At 30.6% G+C, this 20,497-nt stretch overlaps 11 protein-coding genes across 11 annotated transcripts, besides 10 other annotated features; 6 read left to right on the top strand and 5 right to left on the bottom strand.

The window, feature by feature from the left end:
• Positions 1–56: 56 nt before the first annotated feature.
• On the top strand, positions 57–1,871 carry CMU_005750 (uncharacterized protein; the record flags this gene model as incomplete). Its single annotated transcript, XM_002141965.1, has 1 exon — positions 57–1,871. One exon carries the CDS (start codon positions 57–59, stop codon positions 1,869–1,871), a length of 1,815 nt encoding a protein of 604 aa, XP_002142001.1.
• Positions 1,214–1,242: a sequence feature (AT_rich).
• Positions 1,872–1,954: 83 nt separating the features above from the next.
• Positions 1,955–1,984: a sequence feature (AT_rich).
• A 228-nt stretch (positions 1,985–2,212) lies between these two features.
• CMU_005740 (uncharacterized protein) lies at positions 2,213–4,003 on the top strand (the record flags this gene model as incomplete). Its single annotated transcript, XM_002141964.1, has 1 exon — positions 2,213–4,003. The coding sequence occupies one exon, from the start codon at positions 2,213–2,215 to the stop codon at positions 4,001–4,003; it is 1,791 nt and encodes a 596-aa protein (XP_002142000.1).
• A 35-nt stretch (positions 4,004–4,038) lies between these two features.
• Positions 4,039–4,064: a sequence feature (AT_rich).
• A 451-nt stretch (positions 4,065–4,515) lies between these two features.
• Positions 4,516–4,549: a sequence feature (AT_rich).
• A 189-nt stretch (positions 4,550–4,738) lies between these two features.
• Positions 4,739–6,022, top strand: CMU_005730 (ATP-dependent RNA helicae DDX39, putative; the record flags this gene model as incomplete). Its single annotated transcript, XM_002141963.1, has 1 exon — positions 4,739–6,022. The coding sequence occupies one exon, from the start codon at positions 4,739–4,741 to the stop codon at positions 6,020–6,022; it is 1,284 nt and encodes a 427-aa protein (XP_002141999.1).
• An 806-nt stretch (positions 6,023–6,828) lies between these two features.
• CMU_005720 (major facilitator superfamily transporter) lies at positions 6,829–8,541 on the top strand (the record flags this gene model as incomplete). The annotated part of the gene is made up of 1 exon (XM_002141962.1): positions 6,829–8,541. One exon carries the CDS (start codon positions 6,829–6,831, stop codon positions 8,539–8,541), a length of 1,713 nt encoding a protein of 570 aa, XP_002141998.1.
• A 103-nt stretch (positions 8,542–8,644) lies between these two features.
• Positions 8,645–9,310, bottom strand: CMU_005710 (uncharacterized protein; the record flags this gene model as incomplete). The annotated part of the gene is made up of 1 exon (XM_002141961.1): positions 8,645–9,310. The coding sequence occupies one exon, from the start codon at positions 9,308–9,310 to the stop codon at positions 8,645–8,647; it is 666 nt and encodes a 221-aa protein (XP_002141997.1).
• Positions 9,311–9,498: 188 nt separating this feature from the next.
• CMU_005700 (uncharacterized protein) lies at positions 9,499–11,027 on the bottom strand (the record flags this gene model as incomplete). Its single annotated transcript, XM_002141960.1, has 2 exons — positions 9,499–10,896; positions 10,956–11,027. The coding sequence occupies 2 exons, from the start codon at positions 11,025–11,027 to the stop codon at positions 9,499–9,501; spliced, it is 1,470 nt and encodes a 489-aa protein (XP_002141996.1).
• Positions 11,028–11,300: 273 nt separating this feature from the next.
• On the top strand, positions 11,301–12,776 carry CMU_005690 (nucleotidyl transferase family protein; the record flags this gene model as incomplete). The annotated part of the gene is made up of 1 exon (XM_002141959.1): positions 11,301–12,776. One exon carries the CDS (start codon positions 11,301–11,303, stop codon positions 12,774–12,776), a length of 1,476 nt encoding a protein of 491 aa, XP_002141995.1.
• Positions 12,777–12,780: 4 nt separating this feature from the next.
• Positions 12,781–12,824: a sequence feature (AT_rich).
• A 151-nt stretch (positions 12,825–12,975) lies between these two features.
• Positions 12,976–13,017: a sequence feature (AT_rich).
• A 198-nt stretch (positions 13,018–13,215) lies between these two features.
• CMU_005680 (MutS domain-containing III family protein) lies at positions 13,216–15,753 on the bottom strand (the record flags this gene model as incomplete). Its single annotated transcript, XM_002141958.1, has 1 exon — positions 13,216–15,753. The coding sequence occupies one exon, from the start codon at positions 15,751–15,753 to the stop codon at positions 13,216–13,218; it is 2,538 nt and encodes an 845-aa protein (XP_002141994.1).
• Position 15,754: 1 nt separating this feature from the next.
• Positions 15,755–15,787: a sequence feature (AT_rich).
• Positions 15,788–16,124: 337 nt separating this feature from the next.
• Positions 16,125–16,145: a sequence feature (AT_rich).
• Positions 16,146–16,298: 153 nt separating this feature from the next.
• Positions 16,299–16,321: a sequence feature (AT_rich).
• Positions 16,322–16,326: 5 nt separating this feature from the next.
• Positions 16,327–17,514, bottom strand: CMU_005670 (uncharacterized protein; the record flags this gene model as incomplete). Its single annotated transcript, XM_002141957.1, has 4 exons — positions 16,327–16,622; positions 16,684–17,087; positions 17,170–17,342; positions 17,386–17,514. The coding sequence occupies 4 exons, from the start codon at positions 17,512–17,514 to the stop codon at positions 16,327–16,329; spliced, it is 1,002 nt and encodes a 333-aa protein (XP_002141993.1).
• Positions 17,135–17,164: a sequence feature (AT_rich).
• Positions 17,515–17,674: 160 nt separating the features above from the next.
• On the bottom strand, positions 17,675–18,512 carry CMU_005660 (nucleosome assembly protein, putative; the record flags this gene model as incomplete). The annotated part of the gene is made up of 3 exons (XM_002141956.1): positions 17,675–18,255; positions 18,312–18,364; positions 18,460–18,512. 3 exons carry the CDS (start codon positions 18,510–18,512, stop codon positions 17,675–17,677), a joined length of 687 nt encoding a protein of 228 aa, XP_002141992.1.
• A 263-nt stretch (positions 18,513–18,775) lies between these two features.
• On the top strand, positions 18,776–20,445 carry CMU_005650 (uncharacterized protein; the record flags this gene model as incomplete). Its single annotated transcript, XM_002141955.1, has 3 exons — positions 18,776–19,585; positions 19,719–19,791; positions 19,862–20,445. 3 exons carry the CDS (start codon positions 18,776–18,778, stop codon positions 20,443–20,445), a joined length of 1,467 nt encoding a protein of 488 aa, XP_002141991.1.
• Between the last annotated feature and the right edge of the window lie 52 nt (positions 20,446–20,497).

Raw genomic sequence — 20,497 nt, 5'->3', positions numbered from 1 at the left:
TAAAATAATGGAATTCTACTTTTTTATAAGTAATTAAGAAATTTAAATATAAGGATATGGATACTGCATATATAGTCTTATTATGGTGTTCCCTCTCCACTTTTTTTGATTTCTTGGAAATCCTATTTTCTGTTAAGGTTTCTAATCTCTCATTTGGTACTATTGAGGCAATTTCACAATTTGAAAGTTATAATATATCTTATACCCAGTGCACTGCTATACTTTATAATCTACAACACTCTACCTTAGGTTTTATATTTGAAAATGAAAATGTCTGTACTCTAACTACTTACAAACAAAAATGGCAAAAGGAATTTTTAAATGCTCCTTTTCCAAAATATCTCCCATTCATTCATAATTCCTCTAATAAATTACTTATAAATTTCAAAGAAAAAGATAGACCTAAGATGTTATCATCTTTTGGATTAGGGAATGATTCTTCAAAATGTTTTATCTTAGGATTTTCTGGTATAGGAAATCGTGGCATCTGGACAGCAGCAGCTGCTAGAGGATTAGCAGCACAATTTTTTGATAATAAAGTTCCATTAAGATGGGATGTCGTTGCAGGTATTTCATCTGGGGGATTAAATGCATTAATATCTTCATATTTTATACCTGGTGGTAAAGAACAAATTAATAAAAACAGTAAAATACTAAATGTTATGCAAAATTCAACATATACTAATCTAAAATCTTCATATATTATTAAAGACTCAAATATTAGATCTGATAATTATATTTGTAGTTCTGGAGATAACAAAGAATTTATATTTGAAATTTGGATTGGTTTAGGTAATCCTAAAAGTAGATCTAATGTCAAATGTTATTCACCAATTAAACCTTCAGATGAATATTCAAATGAAGTTTACCACATTAATACTAGTAATGATCACTTCTTTGAAAATGAAATGAATTATACTAATTACCTTTATGATATGTATCTTAAGGCTAATAGTGAAGTAATTAATAATAATTGTATAGTTCCAATATCACAAGATTCAAGTCGTTGGTGGCAAGTTTTAATTCCAACAGTAACAAAAATTGGGAAATATATTACAAGTTTCTGTACTCAAGATGGTTGGAGATCTTTTGTATTAGGGTCCTTACGTAATTTATATAGTGTTAAAAGAGAAGCTTTAATAAGTGCATCAAGAATTGTTGATGGTACACTTGTTACATGGAGTATGCAATCTATTTTAGCCCAAATATTGGGAATTAAATTAAAAGATATAAATAATAAAAGTGAAACTTCTTGGGTTTTAATGGATTATGAGAATTCTAAAAAGCTTGCTGATATTGTTCTTGCTAGTAATGCAGTATCTGGAATTTATATGCCTGTTGAAATAGATGACAATTATTATATTTGGGGAGGTCTTAGAGGAGAAGCAAATCTAGAAGCTGCTATTGAGAGATGTATGGAAATTAAACCAAATATAAAAGAAGAAGATATAGTTATAGATTTTATCACTGGAGCTTATTATCGTGAAGAACTTTTTCATGCAGGATCTTATAATGATATTTTAGGAAAAGAAGGTTTTTTTGGTAAACTCAAGCGACGATTTCAGAATTTAAATAAAGACAGTGATTGTAGACCAGATCCACCAACCTTATTTGAACTTCTTAATAGAGCTTGGGAATTTGTTACTTCTCCAATAAGAGGATTATATCCATTAGAAACTGTTATTAGGAGATATCCTCGAGTTAAATTCCGTTTTATATTAAGACCAAAGACACTCAGATTTTTCCCAAAAAGTTCTTTTATGTTCCCCCATCATAAACAAAAGATGCTAATTTTAATGGATGGATTTTATACAGGTAGAAATGCTACTATCTATGATTTCAGTATTAATGATACAACTGTATCTATGTAGAATTACTTCTATGTAAATAATTTCTTAACTATTAGTGCCTATTTTGGTCCCTATAAATTTCTAACTTTCTCTGTTGATTATACTTAAAAAAGATTAATTTAAATAATTAAATTGATACATTGTGACCAATTAATAGCTAGATATATTTTAATTTCATATTTCTAGTTTAGAAAACTTATGCAATTATTAAAAAAACAAATAAAGCTGACGCTCATAGATTATTACCGGTATTGCAAATACACATACGGATCCTACCACCGGTATAGGAATAAATTAATAGAAAAGGTATTAGTTCACATTAAATAAGATTTCTTACATCTTATAGAATATTTTCTTAATAAATGGGCGTTTTAGAAGTATCTAATATATCATTACCTGTTGGTTTTGCCCTAATATGTTCTGCTTGTATTGGTTCTGGCGTATTAGTTTTAAGCTATGGAGTGATGCAAGCTGGTTTAGTTTTGGGAATTTTCTTTATGATTTGTGCTGCTATAGTAGGGTGCTTAACTGAGTCTATTTACATTGCTACAGCTTTCAAACTTAAAGTCTTTGATTTGTCAAGTTTAATTGCAGGAGGAGTTACATATACCGTTATCCGAGAAAAAAGACAAAGTATGAAAAAGAAGAAGATAGCAAGGAAATATATAGATAATCATCGGAAATTTCATGATATTGAACAAGATAGTTTTAATTCGACATATTATAAACCGAAATTAAATTCAACTAATTTAGAAAACGAAGATATTAGACCAAATTGGGATGAAGTAAATGTAAATTCAAGGCTTCTTAAACAAAATTGGACTGATATTTCGGATATTGATAGTGGTATGAGTGATATAGAATGTGTTAGAAATGTTTTAACTGAAAATACCTTATTATGTTCTAATTTTAAGTCTGAATTAAAGAGTCGTATTATGCGACACTCTAAAATTTTGAACTGCCTAATAATTGTATTGATTACTTATTGTATTCCAATATACTTTATTTTATTTGGTGATTATGTTGAAAATCTATTAGCTCAAGCTATACATATACTCAAAATACATTATCCAGATTTTAGCTTAAGTTGGTACTTAATAACAGTAATGAATTATTTGCAAAATCGTTCCGTTATATATGGTCTTTGTTTTCTTTTTTCAATATATCCAAGTTGTCAGAAAGATGTATCTAAGTTAGCAAATTTAGGATGGTTATCAGTCACTTCTTTTTTTGTATTTCTCTTAGCAGTTTCATATAGATATTTCATTTCACCATTTACTGGCCCTTTACAATCAGAGTCAAAACCTTATGTACTTGGTCCACACATGGGTTTTTTATCTGCACTAAAAGTTTTGAATTATGCAATTTATTGTTTTTATGCTCACTTAATTTGTGTACAAACTATAACATCATTAAGGAATCCAACTATTAAGAGAGGGATACATGTAATTATTGCTTCAGGTATATTTATATTATCTATTTGTATATCTATAAGTTTAATGACAAATTTTACTTTTGGTACAGCCTTATTACCTAATCCAACTTTAAACTATTCACCATATGATTCTATAATGGCATTAGCTAGATTACTTTCAGCTTTGACAATGCTTACAGTAATTCCACTACATGTTGTCCCAATGATTGATTCGTTTATTAACCTTTGTTATTTGGATATATATGCTGAGAAGCTAATGTCAGATATTGAAGAAGCAATGCTATTAGTAGATAATGAGACTCTTACTAGGAAACTAAGTCAACAAAGTGTGAGTTCTTATTTTACTGTTGTAGGAGAGGGAAGAGTAACTAGATCATCGTTTGGAGGTAGTATATGTGCTACAGAACGTTCTGAAATACCGAAAACAGAGAAATTTCTAAAGTCCTATTCGTTCAGAGTAATTGCAGCTATAATATTCCTTTTAATTTGTATAACTCTAGCATTTTATGCAAAAAGTGCAGCTCAGTATATTGAACTATTTGCTGGATTCTTTGACACAGTCATTATTTTGTTATACCCTCTTTACTTATATTGGAACGTATGGAGACATAAAATGTCTATGTTTGTTAATGTAGTGATTATTGGTTACATTGCACTCTATGAAGTAGGAGCTGTTACTGCAGGAGTATACTGCGTTTATCAACACTTCTTCAGTTAATATAAAGGCTAGAGATTTTACTTCTATTTGTATCCATATTTATAAATATTATATATTTTAAGTAATTTGGCATCACATTTAATAGAAAAAGATGAAATATCACATATTTATAAACTTAACAGGAGACAATAATTTATATTTTCTGTACCTTTTTTTTTTAATAATATTTGGGGACTTCTTCGCCATAACTCTACAAGGAATATTCTCGAGTACACATTTGGCACCTTAATAACTTGTTTGAATATCTCATGAAGTACGCTAACACTATAATAAAGGCAGATAATAATCACAAAATTTATTAGTTACAGTGCCTACATTTATACGCGGTACATATTCAGAAGTATCGATGTCTATATACCTGATTGTTTGGGCGCTGCTAATCATGTAAATTATCCGTCTCGTCCCGGGTTATTGAATATTGGGGATCATATACTAATACTACGAGTACCAAGTTATATAATAGATAGTACTTCATACTATGAATTGACTATATTTGCCTTGTAATAAGCTACATAATATTTATATATATAAAAATAAACAATTAAAGAAATAGGCTCCAAGCACTAGTACCTCTTACTAATTATCATAACGTAAAAGGGAACTGTACGTACAGTTTGACTGTACCTTTTAGAAAAGAACTTTAAATATTTACTACGTTCTTCTTTTCAACTTTCTTTGATATATAATTTTATCTAATATCAAGACAAGTATTGGTGAAAGTTTTTAAATCTTAATATGTCAGTTCCACATACAGAAGAGTTAGTGGATTACGAGGAGGAGGAGACGACACGAATTGAGGACGAAAATAAACTTGCAGATGAATCTACAAAGGTTGGACGTGGTAATTACGTAGCCATACATGCATCTGGTTTTAGAGATTTTTTTTTGAAACCTGAGCTAATTAGAGCTATCGGAGATGCAGGATTTGAACATCCTTCAGAAGTTCAGCATGAGACAATACCTCATGCTATTACAGGTGTAGATATATTATGCCAGGCTAAATCAGGAATGGGGAAGACTGCAGTATTTGTTTTATCTATATTACAGCAACTCAATCCAGATGAAAATTCAAAGAGTGTGGAATGCTTATGTATTGGACACACACGTGAATTAGCCTTTCAAGTTAAAAATGAATTTGATAGATTTTCGAAATATTTAAAGAATATAAAAACTCAAGTGGTATATGGAGGGATTCCCATTCAGAAGGATATAGAGTTACTATCTTCAAATGTTCCCAACATATTGATTGGTACTCCAGGACGTATTATTGCATTAATACGCCAAAAGAAACTTATTACTGATGGTGTGGTTCATTTTGTTTTAGATGAATGTGACAAGTGTCTAGAGTCTCTGGATATGCGTAAGGATGTACAGGAGATATTTATGAGTACTCCTAGGAAGAAGCAAGTAATGATGTTCAGTGCTACAATGGTGAAGGAGATTCGTGATGTTTGTAGGAAATTTATGCAGAACCCTGTGGAGATATTTGTTGATGATGAAACTAAACTTACTCTACATGGTTTACTACAATACTATGTTAAGCTATCTGAAACTGAGAAGAATAGGAGACTCACAGATTTGTTGGATCTTTTGGAATTTAATCAGGTCATAATCTTTGTGAAGAGTGTTTCAAGAGCACAGGCTCTACACAATCTTCTTACTGAATGTAGCTTCCCATCTATATGTATCCATGCTGGTCTTAGTCAACAAGAACGTATCTCTAGATATCAACAATTCAAAAATTTTGAGAAGCGTATTATGGTTGCTACAGATCTTTTCGGCCGTGGAATTGATATTGAAAGAGTAAATATTGTTATTAATTATGATATGCCAGAAAATACAGACTCATATCTGCACAGAGTAGGTAGAGCTGGACGTTTTGGAACAAAAGGATTGGCTATAACCTTAGTAGCCTCTCAAACAGATTCCCAGATTCTAAATGATGTACAAAGTAGATTCGAAGTGAATATTGCTGAAATGCCAAGTCAAATTGATACATCTACTTATATTAACCAATAACAATTGAACAGAAAGATCTATCTAGTAATCTTGACATGGTTTTTAAATCTTTAATAGTTTTATTCTATGGAGATTACTTTTCTTTGCAATATGGGGATAGCTTAAAGTTGACAACAGATTAGACTATACCTATAAAGCTCATAATTCTCACTTTTTATTTATCTAATGAGATACCAACCAGCCTGTATTTTTAAAACTGACATATTTAGGGGTTATATTAACTTCTGCAATTCAGATATCTTAAGTGACTGTTTAGAAGTGATAAATTTAGTATTGATCTATAATTATACCTAAAAAGTTATCCAAAGCTCTGATATGATTCTTTTAATATATACCGAGATATAATTAATCATACTTGAGTTCTAATAATAGGAATAATCCATATTGGAGTCACTGCAGACAGGCTATGACAAGGAATTTCAGGCTTAGATCTTGGTAGATATTCTAAGAATTTATTTCACTTTATTATATTTACAGGGTTTGTTTAGAGTTTAAAGACTTTGGGAAATTAGGGAGTATAGTTCTAATGAGTGGTAAACAACTTACAATATTTGTATTTGATATTATTGATATTTCATACTATCAGACTCTATATTTAGATCTAATAACTTTTTAGATCTTAATATTGTTTAAAATCCCGATAACTATTTATCGAGTATCTAATTACGCGCTGTTTGATGTATATTATATAAAATTATCTTAATTTACCACTATTAGAGTAGATTAGTGAATGCTTATCATTTCAATGAATTGATGTACATTATAATATTCATCAAATCCTCATTTTTAGTTAATTAGCAAATAGGATGTCCTATAATCTAAAGGCAGATGCATCTGTAATAGACATCTTGAGTGTGGCATCAATTGGATGTTCCAATGCTGAAGTTAAAACCTGTAAAACAACTTTTGGAGAGTCACATGAAGATACAGATAGATTGGAATTAGCAATAATCAATAACCCAAATAATCGGGTAACTCTTAGTTTTCATTGTTGTCTAGTGCTGATGTTGATGTGCGCAATTTTTATTTGTTATGCAGATAGAACAGTAATGCCATCATGTATTAAAATTATTGGACTTGATTTTAACTTCTCAAAGTCTGAGCAAGGGCTTATTCTTAGTTTTTTTTATGCAGGATATATCTGGACTCAAATTATTGGGGGTTACCTTTCCGATACAATAAGACTCGGAGGCAAAGGTGTTCTGCTACTTGGAGTCTTTTTTTGGAGCTTGTCAATGATAGCTACTTGTCTTGGTCAATGGTTGAACTTTGCTGGTTTTCTAATGGCTAGAATTATCTTAGGAATTGGTCAGGGTGTTGCATTCCCAGCAGTAAACTCAATAGTTGGGAGATATATCCCTTCACAAAACTCAACTACTGTTGTAGGAATGATAATTGCTAGCTCCTATATAGGAGCTGGAGTTGCAGCTTTTGCAACACCTCCCATCTTAAATTCCATTGGTTGGAAGGGTGTATTTTATATCTTTGGAGCACTTGGTATTTTTTGGTGTTTAGTATGGCTTTTTCTAGATGTTGCGAACTTGAAATGGACAATTTCCCCAAAATTTGTAGAATTTTATAAATTTGAACGAATAAAGAAGCCAAAAGAGGTATATAAAACTGTAGAAATATTAGAAATAGATAGTTCTTATAAATCAAGCTTAGGACAAAATGTCAATATTCAAGATAACCAAGTTAGAGAACATCAGGATATATCCCCAAAAGTCATAAGTTCTTTAGCAACTTTTTCCAATGATCCTAAATATTTAGATGACCCATCTAAATCTTTAAATACAACTCAAAGAAAAGGAAGTTTTAAGCTAGTATCTCACTTTTTGAAATATAAAAGTGTCTGGGCAATTATCTTTGCTCAATATGGTCATAGTTGGACACAATTTGGATTTGTAACTTGGCTCCCAGTATACTATTCAGATGTTAACCTTGTTTCTTCACATACACTAGGTTATTATACAACTCCACCGTGGATTATCCAAGCAATTTCCATTATTATTTTTGGATATTTAGCTGATTGGTTAGTTGTTCAAAGAAAATGTCGACCAATAGTAGTTCGAAAGATTTTTCAATCTTGTAGTATGATATTTCCAGCAATTCTTCAGATTACTCTCATTGTCTTAAACCAATTTGAATGGATATCACCTATATACTCAGTAACTATAGTTTCATTGATGTCTATATTTAATACTATGAGTTGTGGAGGAGTTACTGTTAACCAGTTTGATATTGCACCAACAGCACCAGCCCTTGTATATTCCATTGGAAACACATCCGGAACATTTTCAGGACTCCTTTCTGTTTCAATTACAGGATTCATCCTACATAAATCTCAAGGTGATGTAGAAGAAACAAATATGGAGGAACATTCTTTAGCTTTAGTAAGATGGAGGATCGTCTTACTTGTCTATGCAATTCATAATATTATTGGAGCAATACTATATATTTTTTTAAGTGATGACAAACCAATAGATTTAACTCAGGAAGAAAATTCTGAGCAAAAATAACTTTAGTAGTAGCTATATAATTCATCCATATCCATAATCAAGTCAATAAGATAGTTTTATATGTAACCTATTGATGCAGAATAATTATCCTCATCACATCAAGTTAATCTTCTTTCTTAGATTTCATGAATATTTTAATATATAATCCAAAAGAATATACCTGATATGCCAAGTAGCTTAGTAATACTATTACAATTAAGATCCACAAAACAAACAGTCCACTAACTCTGCATTCCCCTACTGGAATTTCTAATTCTTCAGTATCAAAATCAATATTCTTTAGTTTACTAAAGATTCCCTTTTCTTCCATAGATAAATCTGTAAAATCTTCATCAGTAGCTATTGATGGATAGCAATCATATATTGGGGGTATTACATAATTTAACCATGACCATATCCAAGGCCTATTGCATTCGCAGAAACTCCAATAATAGAAGTAACAAGAAAATTTCTCACTAGCAAGCTTAGAACAGCTATATAACATTATATTACATCCCTTATTGACCATCTGTTCATTATTTCTACATAATGGTGGATTTTCTATATTATCTATATTTTCCATCCTAAATTCATATTCATCAGCGAACATCTTCTTCAATATAAGTTCCACTAAGTTAGTATAAATATTATATATCACTGGAGTCACTTCTAGACTACTATCTGACTCTAGTGGATCACTAAAAGTGAATTTTTGATCCCCAGCTATTACCTCTTTATGGATAGTAATTAAAAAATAAAAGAGTAAAATTAATATCCCATATTTGCTCATCTATTATACAATACAAATTCATTGAAATTAGCTTCTAATTATTTACAAACATAAACCTTGGAAAACTTCAAAAGGCAATGCTGTACTTCACATAATCTTCACAACCTTAATGGCCCAAAAACTTTTAGGTGTCTATAAATAGGCGCTTATTAGACTACTATTTAGTCTCAAGGAAGCTCAAATTTAATTCAGTAGTCAATGTATAATCTTTGGATTTCTTGTGCTCTTTTAAGAGTTAATTTGACCTTGTCATGATATTTTCTTAGAATATTTGAATCCTTCGGGAACTGTAGATGCTCTTCTCTTTGAATACTTTTGTTGAGTATAAATACAATAAATAAAATAGCAATTAATACTAGCCATGCATTTAAGATACCTTCTGATAGAAAACCCATTCTTTGATATGTTTTATTTGATATCTGATCCCAATATACTGAATATATTTCGCCAAAGAAAAATTGTATACCACTGTACATAACCCCCTGATACATAGTCAAAATAATCATAATGAAGGTTACTATATAATTTATACTTGAATATATTTTGCGTTGTTTTATATAATATTTCTTGTTTCTATCAATTTGAGATTGCTTCTTTATCAAAGATCTACTCTTGTTGAATAATTGTTGACAGTCATTGAACAATGCTACCAAGTTATCTTGAACTTTACGATCAACAATCTTATCTATAGCATCACCTACTTCCCGAATACGATTTAATGGAGGAATAAAAGTATTTTTATCAAATTGAAGCCTTGTAGATTTATTGACTTTAGTATTATTTGCAATATTTTCTATATTATTCTCTTCATCAGATAACCTAAGGGAAGATAAATAAGAACCATCTTTAGCCCCTGGAATATATATTGGAATCAAATCAAATCCTTGTTTAATGGCAACTTTAGAGCTTAGATTCTGAGTTATTTGACACATTAATTTTATACGATCTGCTTCTGTAGGAATTTCATCTATTTTAGTTAATAGAAATACTGTTTTATTGTTAGCATTATTTACCAAATGTGCTACCAAGTCCAAAAGTCTTTTACTAAGTGTTTGACCTGTTGGATCTATACATACAAAGATTAAATCGCAAATACTGATAGCTAATTCCTTTAAAATCTGCACAATATCAAATGAATACAACATATCACCATCAGCTAGCCCCGGAGTATCTATGAAATTTAAAGAGTGAAGTCTATTTAGAAATGAGGGACACATCTTGACATTTAAGTTGTATAATAGACTTGGATAAGAATAAACCAAGTTACGGAGCTCAGGAAACATCATCAACGCAGTTTCACCACCAATTTCATTTATTTGCCGACCATTTACTATACAAGTTATTCCACAAGTTTCAATAGCCATTCCTGTTTTTTGCGCTGGTTCCTGTAGTAACCAATTTAACAATGTACTCTTGCCTGCAGAGATATTCCCAACTACCATTACAGTTGCCTTGCGCCTATTTAATGACACTGGAGTATGCAGAACTTTACTTATTGAATAGAGTCCGATTGTATCATCATCATCGCTTGTGCTGTCGTCTTGGCATGTATATTCATCTTTAAGGCCATGATAAAGGGAATGAATCTAAAATCAATCACAATTAATAATGAATCAGAGGAAATATAAAAATATTTTTAGCTTACTTCATCAAGAATTGATGCATTTAATAAGTTCTTGTTACCAGGTTTTATATCTAAAGGGTGTCGGCTCTTCATTAAAAGTACAAATTAATTTTGCCTCCCTTAAGTAAAGTTTATATATAAGATTTATTGAATACTATAATAATTGTCAATATAATTTTCTTAAAATTTCCATTGATTTCTCCTAATATTATATTTATTATACTCATTAGGAATACTATAGTCCCCACAATAAGAAACTCATGTACTTTATAAAATATACCGCCAAAACATTGCAACAGTGCCACAACCTGGCGGTCTATTAAAAAGTTAATAATTTTGAATCTTAGATTCCGTTGAAATAAGATAATGTCATACACAAATGAAAGTTTTGTACAGATACGCGAATTTAAAGCTGTTATTTTAGCAGGAGGTACTGGCAGATTATTGAGCCCACTAACTCCATCAACTCCTAAAGCCTTATTACCAGTCTGCAATAAACCTATGATTTGGTATCCTTTGACAAATCTCAGAAAGCACAAGATTCGTGATATCCTTGTCTTTTGCAATGATAAACATACTAGTATGATTTCCTCATATATTGAGCATGAGTTTGGTTGTAAAGGACCTGTAGAATATGATGGATACTGTACAGACATTAAAGTTATAGGGGTTGAAGGAGACGACACAGAAGGGCTTCTTGGAACTTGGACAACTTTAGTACAATATGGAGAAAAATATCTAAGTAATTCAGATTTTTTTGTAATACCATGTGATGTTATCGGGGCCCTAGATCTATTAAGTGTAGTGACAAGCCACAGGATTACACAGGCAGTATGTACTGTACTACTATCCAAGGTAAACTCGAAGACTAGTTCTTGTTCAGGAAAATCATCTAACATTCAAACACAAGGAGGATGTATAGGAGGTATATCAGTTGATATACAACGAGATAAAAATATGACAATTTTTACTCTGGATGAGGAGCAACATCAAATAGTAGGTATGAAAGATTATTACTCAGCTAAAGAAGAGAATATTGCAGCTGAATTAACGAAGCTACAATTATTTTGGCATACGAATGTTACAGTAAGTTCAAGCTACGTGGATCTACATGTTTACTTATTTAAACAATCTATTTTTAATATTGAAAAAGTAATTAATAAAGAGGTCTTTATAAATACAATAGAGTTACCAAATGATAGTATAGAATCTATAAGATTGGATTTAGTACCATTTTTAATTAAAATGCAACATATTCCAGGTTCTGAATATTGGAGTATATCAAAATTAGACTGCGTATCATTTGCAGATGAGATAGATATGAATTTACCAATGCATCCTAATAATGAAAAATATACAAAAGCTAACTTGCCTCCTAAACTATCTGGTACAAATGTTTCATACTGCATGCAACCTTCTGATGATATTTGTATTCGTGTAAATACATTATTAAATTATCATGAATGTAATTTATCTGGAACATCTTCTCAATTTTTTCCTGCATGGCTCTCACATACTCAAGTTAATCCTGCTGGGAAGGATGTATATCTCGGTGACAAATGTACTATTGGAAAGAGTACACAGATAAGAAGAAGCTACATTGGCTCTTATGTCAATGTAGGAGATGGAGTTAAAATTGTTAACTGTATAATTATGGATAATGTTACTATTGGGAACAAATGTGTTATTCAAAATTCCATTATTGGGAATAAAGTTTCAATTGGAGTTGGTTGTAAAGTATCTTATTGTGCAATTGAAGATAACTTTACTGTTGAAGATAATTCAAAAATTCAAAATGAAACATTGGAGAAGCGAGACACTATTTTAGAAATTGAGGTATAATTGGTTAAATTTAATATAAGAATTTTATAACTAATATTAATATTATAAGATATTTCAGTACTTATTTCATATAAGAAATTTTGTGAATCTTTTTAATACCTCCAATACTTTTTTTCTAGAAATTAAGTCTTTTTTGAACATCTTTCTAATTCGGACTAATGAATTTAATTAATTTGACTTTCTTTTTTCTTTCTTTCACTAAAAATTAATTATTTATATATTATTAAAAGTAAATATTTAAGCTTAACTCGTTTTCTCTTAGTATCCCCTAATTTCTGAAATATGATGATGTACTCACTAATACCTACATATCTTTACAAGATATACAATATTATAATAATTTGAAATGTATTATAGAAAATGTTTAGATTATCTAGACTAACTACTAAACCTAATAAATAATAACATTTATTATTCAGTCTGGTCTTATAGATTAATTTTAAGCTGAACAAATTCCTGCAGTTCCTTTCGATAGATCACGTAGATTTTCCCATAAGCCCGAGACATTTTCCTTAAATTCCATGGGTGTACTTGAAATAATAAAGCTATCCAGAATTTTTCTTAGGCCTGAATAAAGCTTAGAAGATATGTCCGTAAGAGTTCGAATTCTTTTTTCTCGTGTTGCTGATGTGTCCATATAAATACGCTCTATATCTTCTAGTTCAGAAGCCTTCTGTCTGGCTCTTTTAATTGTCACTTCTGGTAATCCAGAGAGTTCCGCAACATCTACACCCAAAGATTCATCAGCTGAACCTTTCTCCACTTTATAAAAGAAAGTCAAAATATTTTCGTTCTTCTCTAAAGCTCTCTTCTTTGTGGCTGCTGTTACTTTTAAATTAGTTACATTTTCCATAGCAAATTCTAAGATGCTCAGTTCATGAAAGTGAGTTGCAAATAAAGTATAGCTCTGTTTTTCTTTAACTAAGCAAGATGCAATTGACCATGCCAAACCAAATCCATCGTAAGTTGATGTTCCACGGCCCAATTCATCAACTATAACAAGTGTCTGTGGAGTTGCACTTCGAAGTATAGCTGCAGCTTCAATCATTTCAGCAAAGAATGTAGAGATTCCTAATAATTGAGCATCAGATGCTCCTATTCTGCACATAAGTTGATGCATTATAGGTAACTGAGCCTCTTCTGCAGGTACAAAGCATCCTATCTGGCTTAATAATGTACAAATAGCAATTTGACGTATATAGGTAGATTTCCCCCCCATATTTGGACCTGTTATAACAGTCAATAGATTCCCATGCCTATGCATATCTACATTATTAGCTACAAAAGTAGTCCCTAAATTCCCTTGTGCTTCTACTAAAGGATGCCTAAGATTCTTGCATATCAATCTACAACCACACTTGTGTGGTTCTTCTTTATTATTACAATTTCCATCTGTTATCTTAGGTCTTACAAAGCGTTTTGGAGCACAAAGAGAAGTCAAGGTGAAACTTAGTAGAACATCAATTGTACCCAATATATTCGACAATTTTTCTATTAAAGACCAATATGTAGAAGCAACTGATATTGTCTTCGTTAATACTAAAGTTTGAGCTTTATTATAGCGAGAAATAGCTTCATCTTGCTCTTCTGAAAGTTTGCAGAGTTCTTGGGTTCTAAAAATATAGTCATTTTTATTTATTCTAACTTTTTTAAATCTCTTATCTTGAAAAAATTCTATATCTTTACGAGTAACTCTGAAACATAACATATTATCAGTACCTTCATTTAATACTCTAACTGCTTCTCTATTACTATCAAAATTCACTTGGCCTCGTTCTTCATATAAAAAATCTTCTATTTCCTTTCTATGAGATTCAATATTCTTCTTAATTCTCTCCTTCTCTTTGGATAAGGCTTCTAATTCTGGAGTAAAATGAGAAACCACAAAGTAATTACCATTATTTGCTTCATCTAGGTCAACAGTACATTCTACTAATTGAATATATCCCTTAAATTTTGATAATATCTCTTCCAATGGAAATAAAATTAATGAATAAATAGAATCAATGATCTTTTTGGAAAGTGTCTCTGATGCACCCATCTCAGAAATAGATTCAGTTATATCTTTAAACATAAGTGTAGACTGACTAATAGAATCATAAACTTTTACCACATCTTCCAATGTGCACTTTAAGAGTAAATTTTCCGAGTTTCTATAGGATTGTTTTAAAGATTTTATATCTTCAAAGTTTATTGAAGCAACTCTTCTAAATTTACTTGAAATCTTATCTAAATCACATACTTTCCTTAAATATACACCATATATCTTTTGTCGTAATATATCATTTTCACTAAAAAATTCCACTATATCCTGACGTTTAGAAATTATTTCTAAGTCAGTCAGTGGTTGTCTAAGCCAACTTTCTAGTTTCCTGCTTCCAATAGCTGTTCTAGTTTTGTTAAGTAATCCATATAGGCTAGTAGATACCCTTGAACTTTCTCCTTTAACAGGAAAAATTTTTAAAGAGTGAATACAAGCACTATCCATTCTCATATATCCATCAACCAACAAAAACTTTATTTCACATTTACCATCATTCTCAGAGCTCTGATTTAATCTAAAATAATTTATCAAATTGTATAAAGATTCCCTAATTATGTCACTTTCGAGTTCTTTTCTATAGCTTCTATGTGATCTTCTTAATAAGGGGCTTAAAATATCTATAATAGAATCCATTGTACATGTCTTACTCCTTATCTCTTCAGTAGTGCTATTCTGCATCTCAATAATATTTTTAAATGTTCTGAGACCTAATTGATCATTCTGAATACTATAAACTAACATATTTGGTTTATTTCTTACTAGTAAAGATTCTATTTCAGAAAATTGATCATTATCAGATATTTCACATACAGAGAATGTCCCACTTCTATTATTAAAAAAACTCAAACCTGCAACTGGGCCAGACAAGCTCACTCTCAACGCTATAGAGCATAAAAAACACAAATTAGAATCTAATTCACTAGTATTAGCCATCAATAAATAAAAATAAAAAATAAAATTATATTTAGGGTATTTCCAAAAAAATATTAGCCCGCTCCCCACAATGTTAAAATGAAAGCTCTAAAAGTAAATTATATTACAATAAAGTTAAAATATCTCCAAAATCTTATGAAAATATCAGGTAATTTCAGGATTACTTCTGTTAAGTTACCAATCCAATTATTATCTAATTCTTCAATTATTTATTACCAAATATATCATCTTAAATTAGACTATAGAACTAAAGTTATATTACATCTCCTTCTACAAGATACGAAAAAAATATTAGTTCTTATTTTTAAGTTACCAAAGGCAAAGTTATTAATAAAATATATTTAGATTACCCTATGTACTTCTATTTACTGAATTTTTTTTTTTTTTATTTTGTATTAGCGCCCATGATGATATCGATTACATCACAACTCCGCATGCAATAAATGATATAATCCCATGTATAACAATAATAATAAGAACTAAAAAAGAAATTGCACTTACATTTAAATAATGCAATATATCCGCTCTTAAAGTTTTATATCTAGTATATAAATAAATATATAAAATACCTAATTAGTTAATATCAAGCTTTGGTTGCCACCAAATTAGATTGACACAGGCTAATAAAATGGAGCTAAAGGTATGAGCATTAAAAGGTACTTTTAAAGTTAAAAAAAACTTACCCGAAGCAAATAGAGCCTTTTTTGGATTAAATGCTAAACATCTAGGTTGTCCCACATGACCTACAAAATTCGTTATATGCTCTCCTGTGTTAGCTGACCATACAGCAACAGAGGCATCAGTTAATCCATAAAATATATATTGAGAGTCACTTGAAAATGTTGGAATAGAAGCAGATTTTAACAAAGCTATGTAAAGAATATAAATATCAGTTAATTAAAATGAGGAAAAGAAAATTGGACAACTTACAACTACTCTTATCTGAAAGCTTGTATTCTTTATAAAATTCACCTCTGAATGAACCAAATGATAGAAGTCTACCAGTATTCGTTTTGACTAATAATAATCGTCCATCAACACTAAAAGATACATGTTCAATGTATTGATGTGACTCTATATGTTTAGATAAATCGAAAGTATCAAAAGTTGTATAGGCTTTGCAATCAAAAAGTGTTAATTTCTGGTCTTCTGTAGAAACAACAAGAACACGTCCATCTGGATCAAAAGCACAAGAAGGAGCCTTATGTTTAGTTTGCTGGATAGCTAATGGTGTATCTAACTTGAAATTAAATATTAATACTTTGCCATCTGTACATGATATAAGGACAAGATCACGATTTGGATGAATTATTAAGCCAGTCCCTCGACAAACCCTAAATATATTAAATAACCAATTATAGACATAAAATTTGAGAGTTTCATATAAATATGTAATAAATTATTATTATAACTTACGCTGAATTTAATTTTACAGCACGAACATAACGATTTTCTTGAATATCCCATAATCTAATAGCAGATTCATTTTCACCCTTATTAGAAGCGACAAGACATTGTTTATTATTATGAGCAAAACGAATAACATCCATTATATTTTTACGTCGAGTGATGAATTCTTGATATATCTCCTGTTGAAATTGTATAAACTCTTAAAGTATCATCTTCGCATACTAGCAAGGAATCTCCATCCTCACTCCAATCTATATTAACTATAGGGCAAATTGCATCTTTGAATACTCTACAAGCCCTAAATTTTCTCAATATATCATCACTCAGCTGTATTTTCTGTGTATGAATCATTGATATAAATGAGGCTAACACTCAAATCACTTTACCCTATTATAGTTAAAACCCACATAACCGCCAAACATTATATGGTGTCAAATATTGAAGACTTATTTAAAATATTTTACGATACTAAAAAGTTTCCAAGATCTACTTCTAATACACTACAATTAATCTATTCCTCCTCAGCCTGCTCATTGTCACAGTAGTACAATAGAGGGGCATGGAAGATATCTCTACGAATAATATCACCTATATCGACATTATGGTTAAAGTCCTTATCAAAAAAATCAAAAATAGAGAAATTGAGTTTTTCCTTATCTATATCACCCTCCATTTTATTTATTTTCTCGGTTATAAGGGTTTTTGGAGATACTGATTTCCATTTAATAGTAGTAACTTCTTGAACTTTTTCTTCATCATCCTTGTATATAATATGTTTCTTTAGTACTAAGGGTTCCATAATATCTGAGACTCTTTCATCAAAAATTAGTGATATACAATAAGAACCTTCATCATCAAGGTTATCATCTAATTCAATATGCTTTAGATGCTTAAGTATATCTAAATCTTCCGAATGTATGTGCTCAGCTATAAGTGGATGCCTACAAAGAGTATCATACCAAAACCTCGGAATTTTTTCAATAACTTTCTTTCTCTCTTCTAAAGTTGGTCTCTTCTTTTCATCAAATTTTCTTTGGATCTTCATTTGTTCCTTTGCACATTCTCTATCTAGGTTCATAAGCCTATGGTCAACTAAAGTAACACATAAAAATTTAGTTTACAATTTTGAAATATTACTTAAAACTTACTATCCTCAAACTCTACTAGTATATCTTCAATTGAATGCGATTCTGAATATGCTCTATATAAAAAAAAATTTGAAAATTTTGAGTTAAAAGTTTTACTTGTTCTAGTAAGCATATCCCAAGAGTTTGGTGCATTATTCAAAAAGCCTACCTCTGCTTAAGAGAAGATCCATCTTCATCTGAGCTCGTTTTTTGGCGTTTCATTAGCTTATAGGGTATTTGTTTCGCAATTGGATTTCACAAAAATTCTACACTTCCACTAGTTCTTTCCCCTTTATATCACGTGCTTAGTACCAGATCATTTAGCGCCACATAATATATAACCATAAACGACATATACTTTACAATATTGTGTGTAAAACAGCTTCAAGTTCTACTTGTCTTGAATAAATTAAAGAACATAAAAGAAAGCTGAATGTGAATTGGAATATCTACATGTGTTTATTTACTTAACGTATATTTAAAGCATGATATCGTCCACTGGTAATGCAGAGTTGACAACAAATAGTCAATTTACAGATCCATCCACTATAAATAAAGTTGATCCTGAATATAGGGATTACATTAATCATCTACAGAATAGTACAACAGCTTTGAGACGCGAAAATAGTATTTTGAAGAATGACAATGCAGCTCTTGTAGCTAAGCTAGATAGAGTAGTTAGCTCTAGTAGAAGTGGTATTAAACTATCTGAAAATGCAACCACTGCAGAAATATCAGAGGCTTTTGACAAACTCTCAAGTGAAAATATACTTTTAAAGAGAGAGATGGAACGTCTTATAAGAGATAATAATAGATGTAAGATTGCATTGCAAAATAATGATCCAAGTATTTTACCAAAAGAATACTATAATACAAAGCTTGTGGAGCCATCCTCACTCAAAAATATTCAAAATAGTAATCAGACTCTTTGTCAGTGTGAATATATTCTTAATGAACTATTTGAAGCAGTGACATATAAATTGGAATCATATGAGAAGCATATCTGGGAGCATAGAATGTCATCTTTGATGGCAGAAAGGGATGAATTAGCTGTCCAAAATATGTCACTTACTGATAGACTGGCAGAAATAGAAGCAATAATTAAAGTTGATCATATTTTAGCTGAAAGATTTAATAGACCATTAGAAGGAACAGATGAAAAAAACCAAATTTTGACCTTACATAGGAAGTTGGGCTTTGCATTGGATGTAAATCAACAACTAGAACGTCGACTTGCATTTGAATCACAGCTTTCAAGATCTTGGCAAAGTAACATGCACACTATTGTTAGTGAGGTAAGTCTAGTTTCAAATATATCTTATATATAAAAAACCTAGATAGGCTTTATATTCCCGATTTAGATAGCCTACTCCTTTATACTCCTTAAAATTAATCTTAGTACACTCTTTAATATTCCAATTATTATAGCTTCGTCAGTATTTATATGAACTTGGAGCAGCAATTCGTAATTCAAATGGATGTGGATTTTTCCGATCATGTGGTAGGTGCATGTATTTAAACCTATATACCAGTATAATAGTCTGAATGTTTTGTGTATGTAATTATTATAGGAGAAGCGCTTAAAGGAACTCGTAATAATGGGAATTCTAATGTAGCAGATGATACTTTGAATATAGGGATAAAGAAATCGGATAGAGAAAGTCTGAGACTTTTAAGACTAGCAAAACAAAGGATAGAAGCAGATGCAAAGCGTCTAGAGACCTGTAATAAGAGAATAATTGAACTTGAGAATGAAGTTGCTTCTTTGAGGGTACGTAATCATACTTCTATATACCAGGATGGTGCAATGCAACGAGCAATACAAGAGCAAATGGCTACTTCTGGGACTATGAATAAAGATCTTCAGTTATATAAGAGTAAATCCTCAATAAAAGATGAAACTATAAGTAATAATAAACATAGAGATAATATTAAAGAAGGGGGAACTGTGGAAATGACGAAAGCTAATGTAATTGAAAATTTCAATGTAGATGGGGATGAAATAACAGCAAACGATAATGGTATAAAATCATTATCTAAAAAGAAAGATAATGAAAATCCTGGGATAATGAGGGTTACTGACTCAAATAAGAGATCAGGAAGCAAATCTCACACTCATGTGAAACTTTCTGCTCCACATAATGGAAACTCCTGAACTATTGGAGTAGAAAGTAAATATAATATAGTAGATTATTTTAATTTGTTGG

This window comes from Cryptosporidium muris, genomic scaffold, assembly GCF_000006515.1.
Source record: "Cryptosporidium muris RN66 scf_1106632354001 genomic scaffold, whole genome shotgun sequence".
NCBI lineage: Eukaryota > Apicomplexa > Conoidasida > Eucoccidiorida > Cryptosporidiidae > Cryptosporidium > Cryptosporidium muris.
This window is presented reverse-complemented; position numbering and strand designations above follow the sequence as displayed.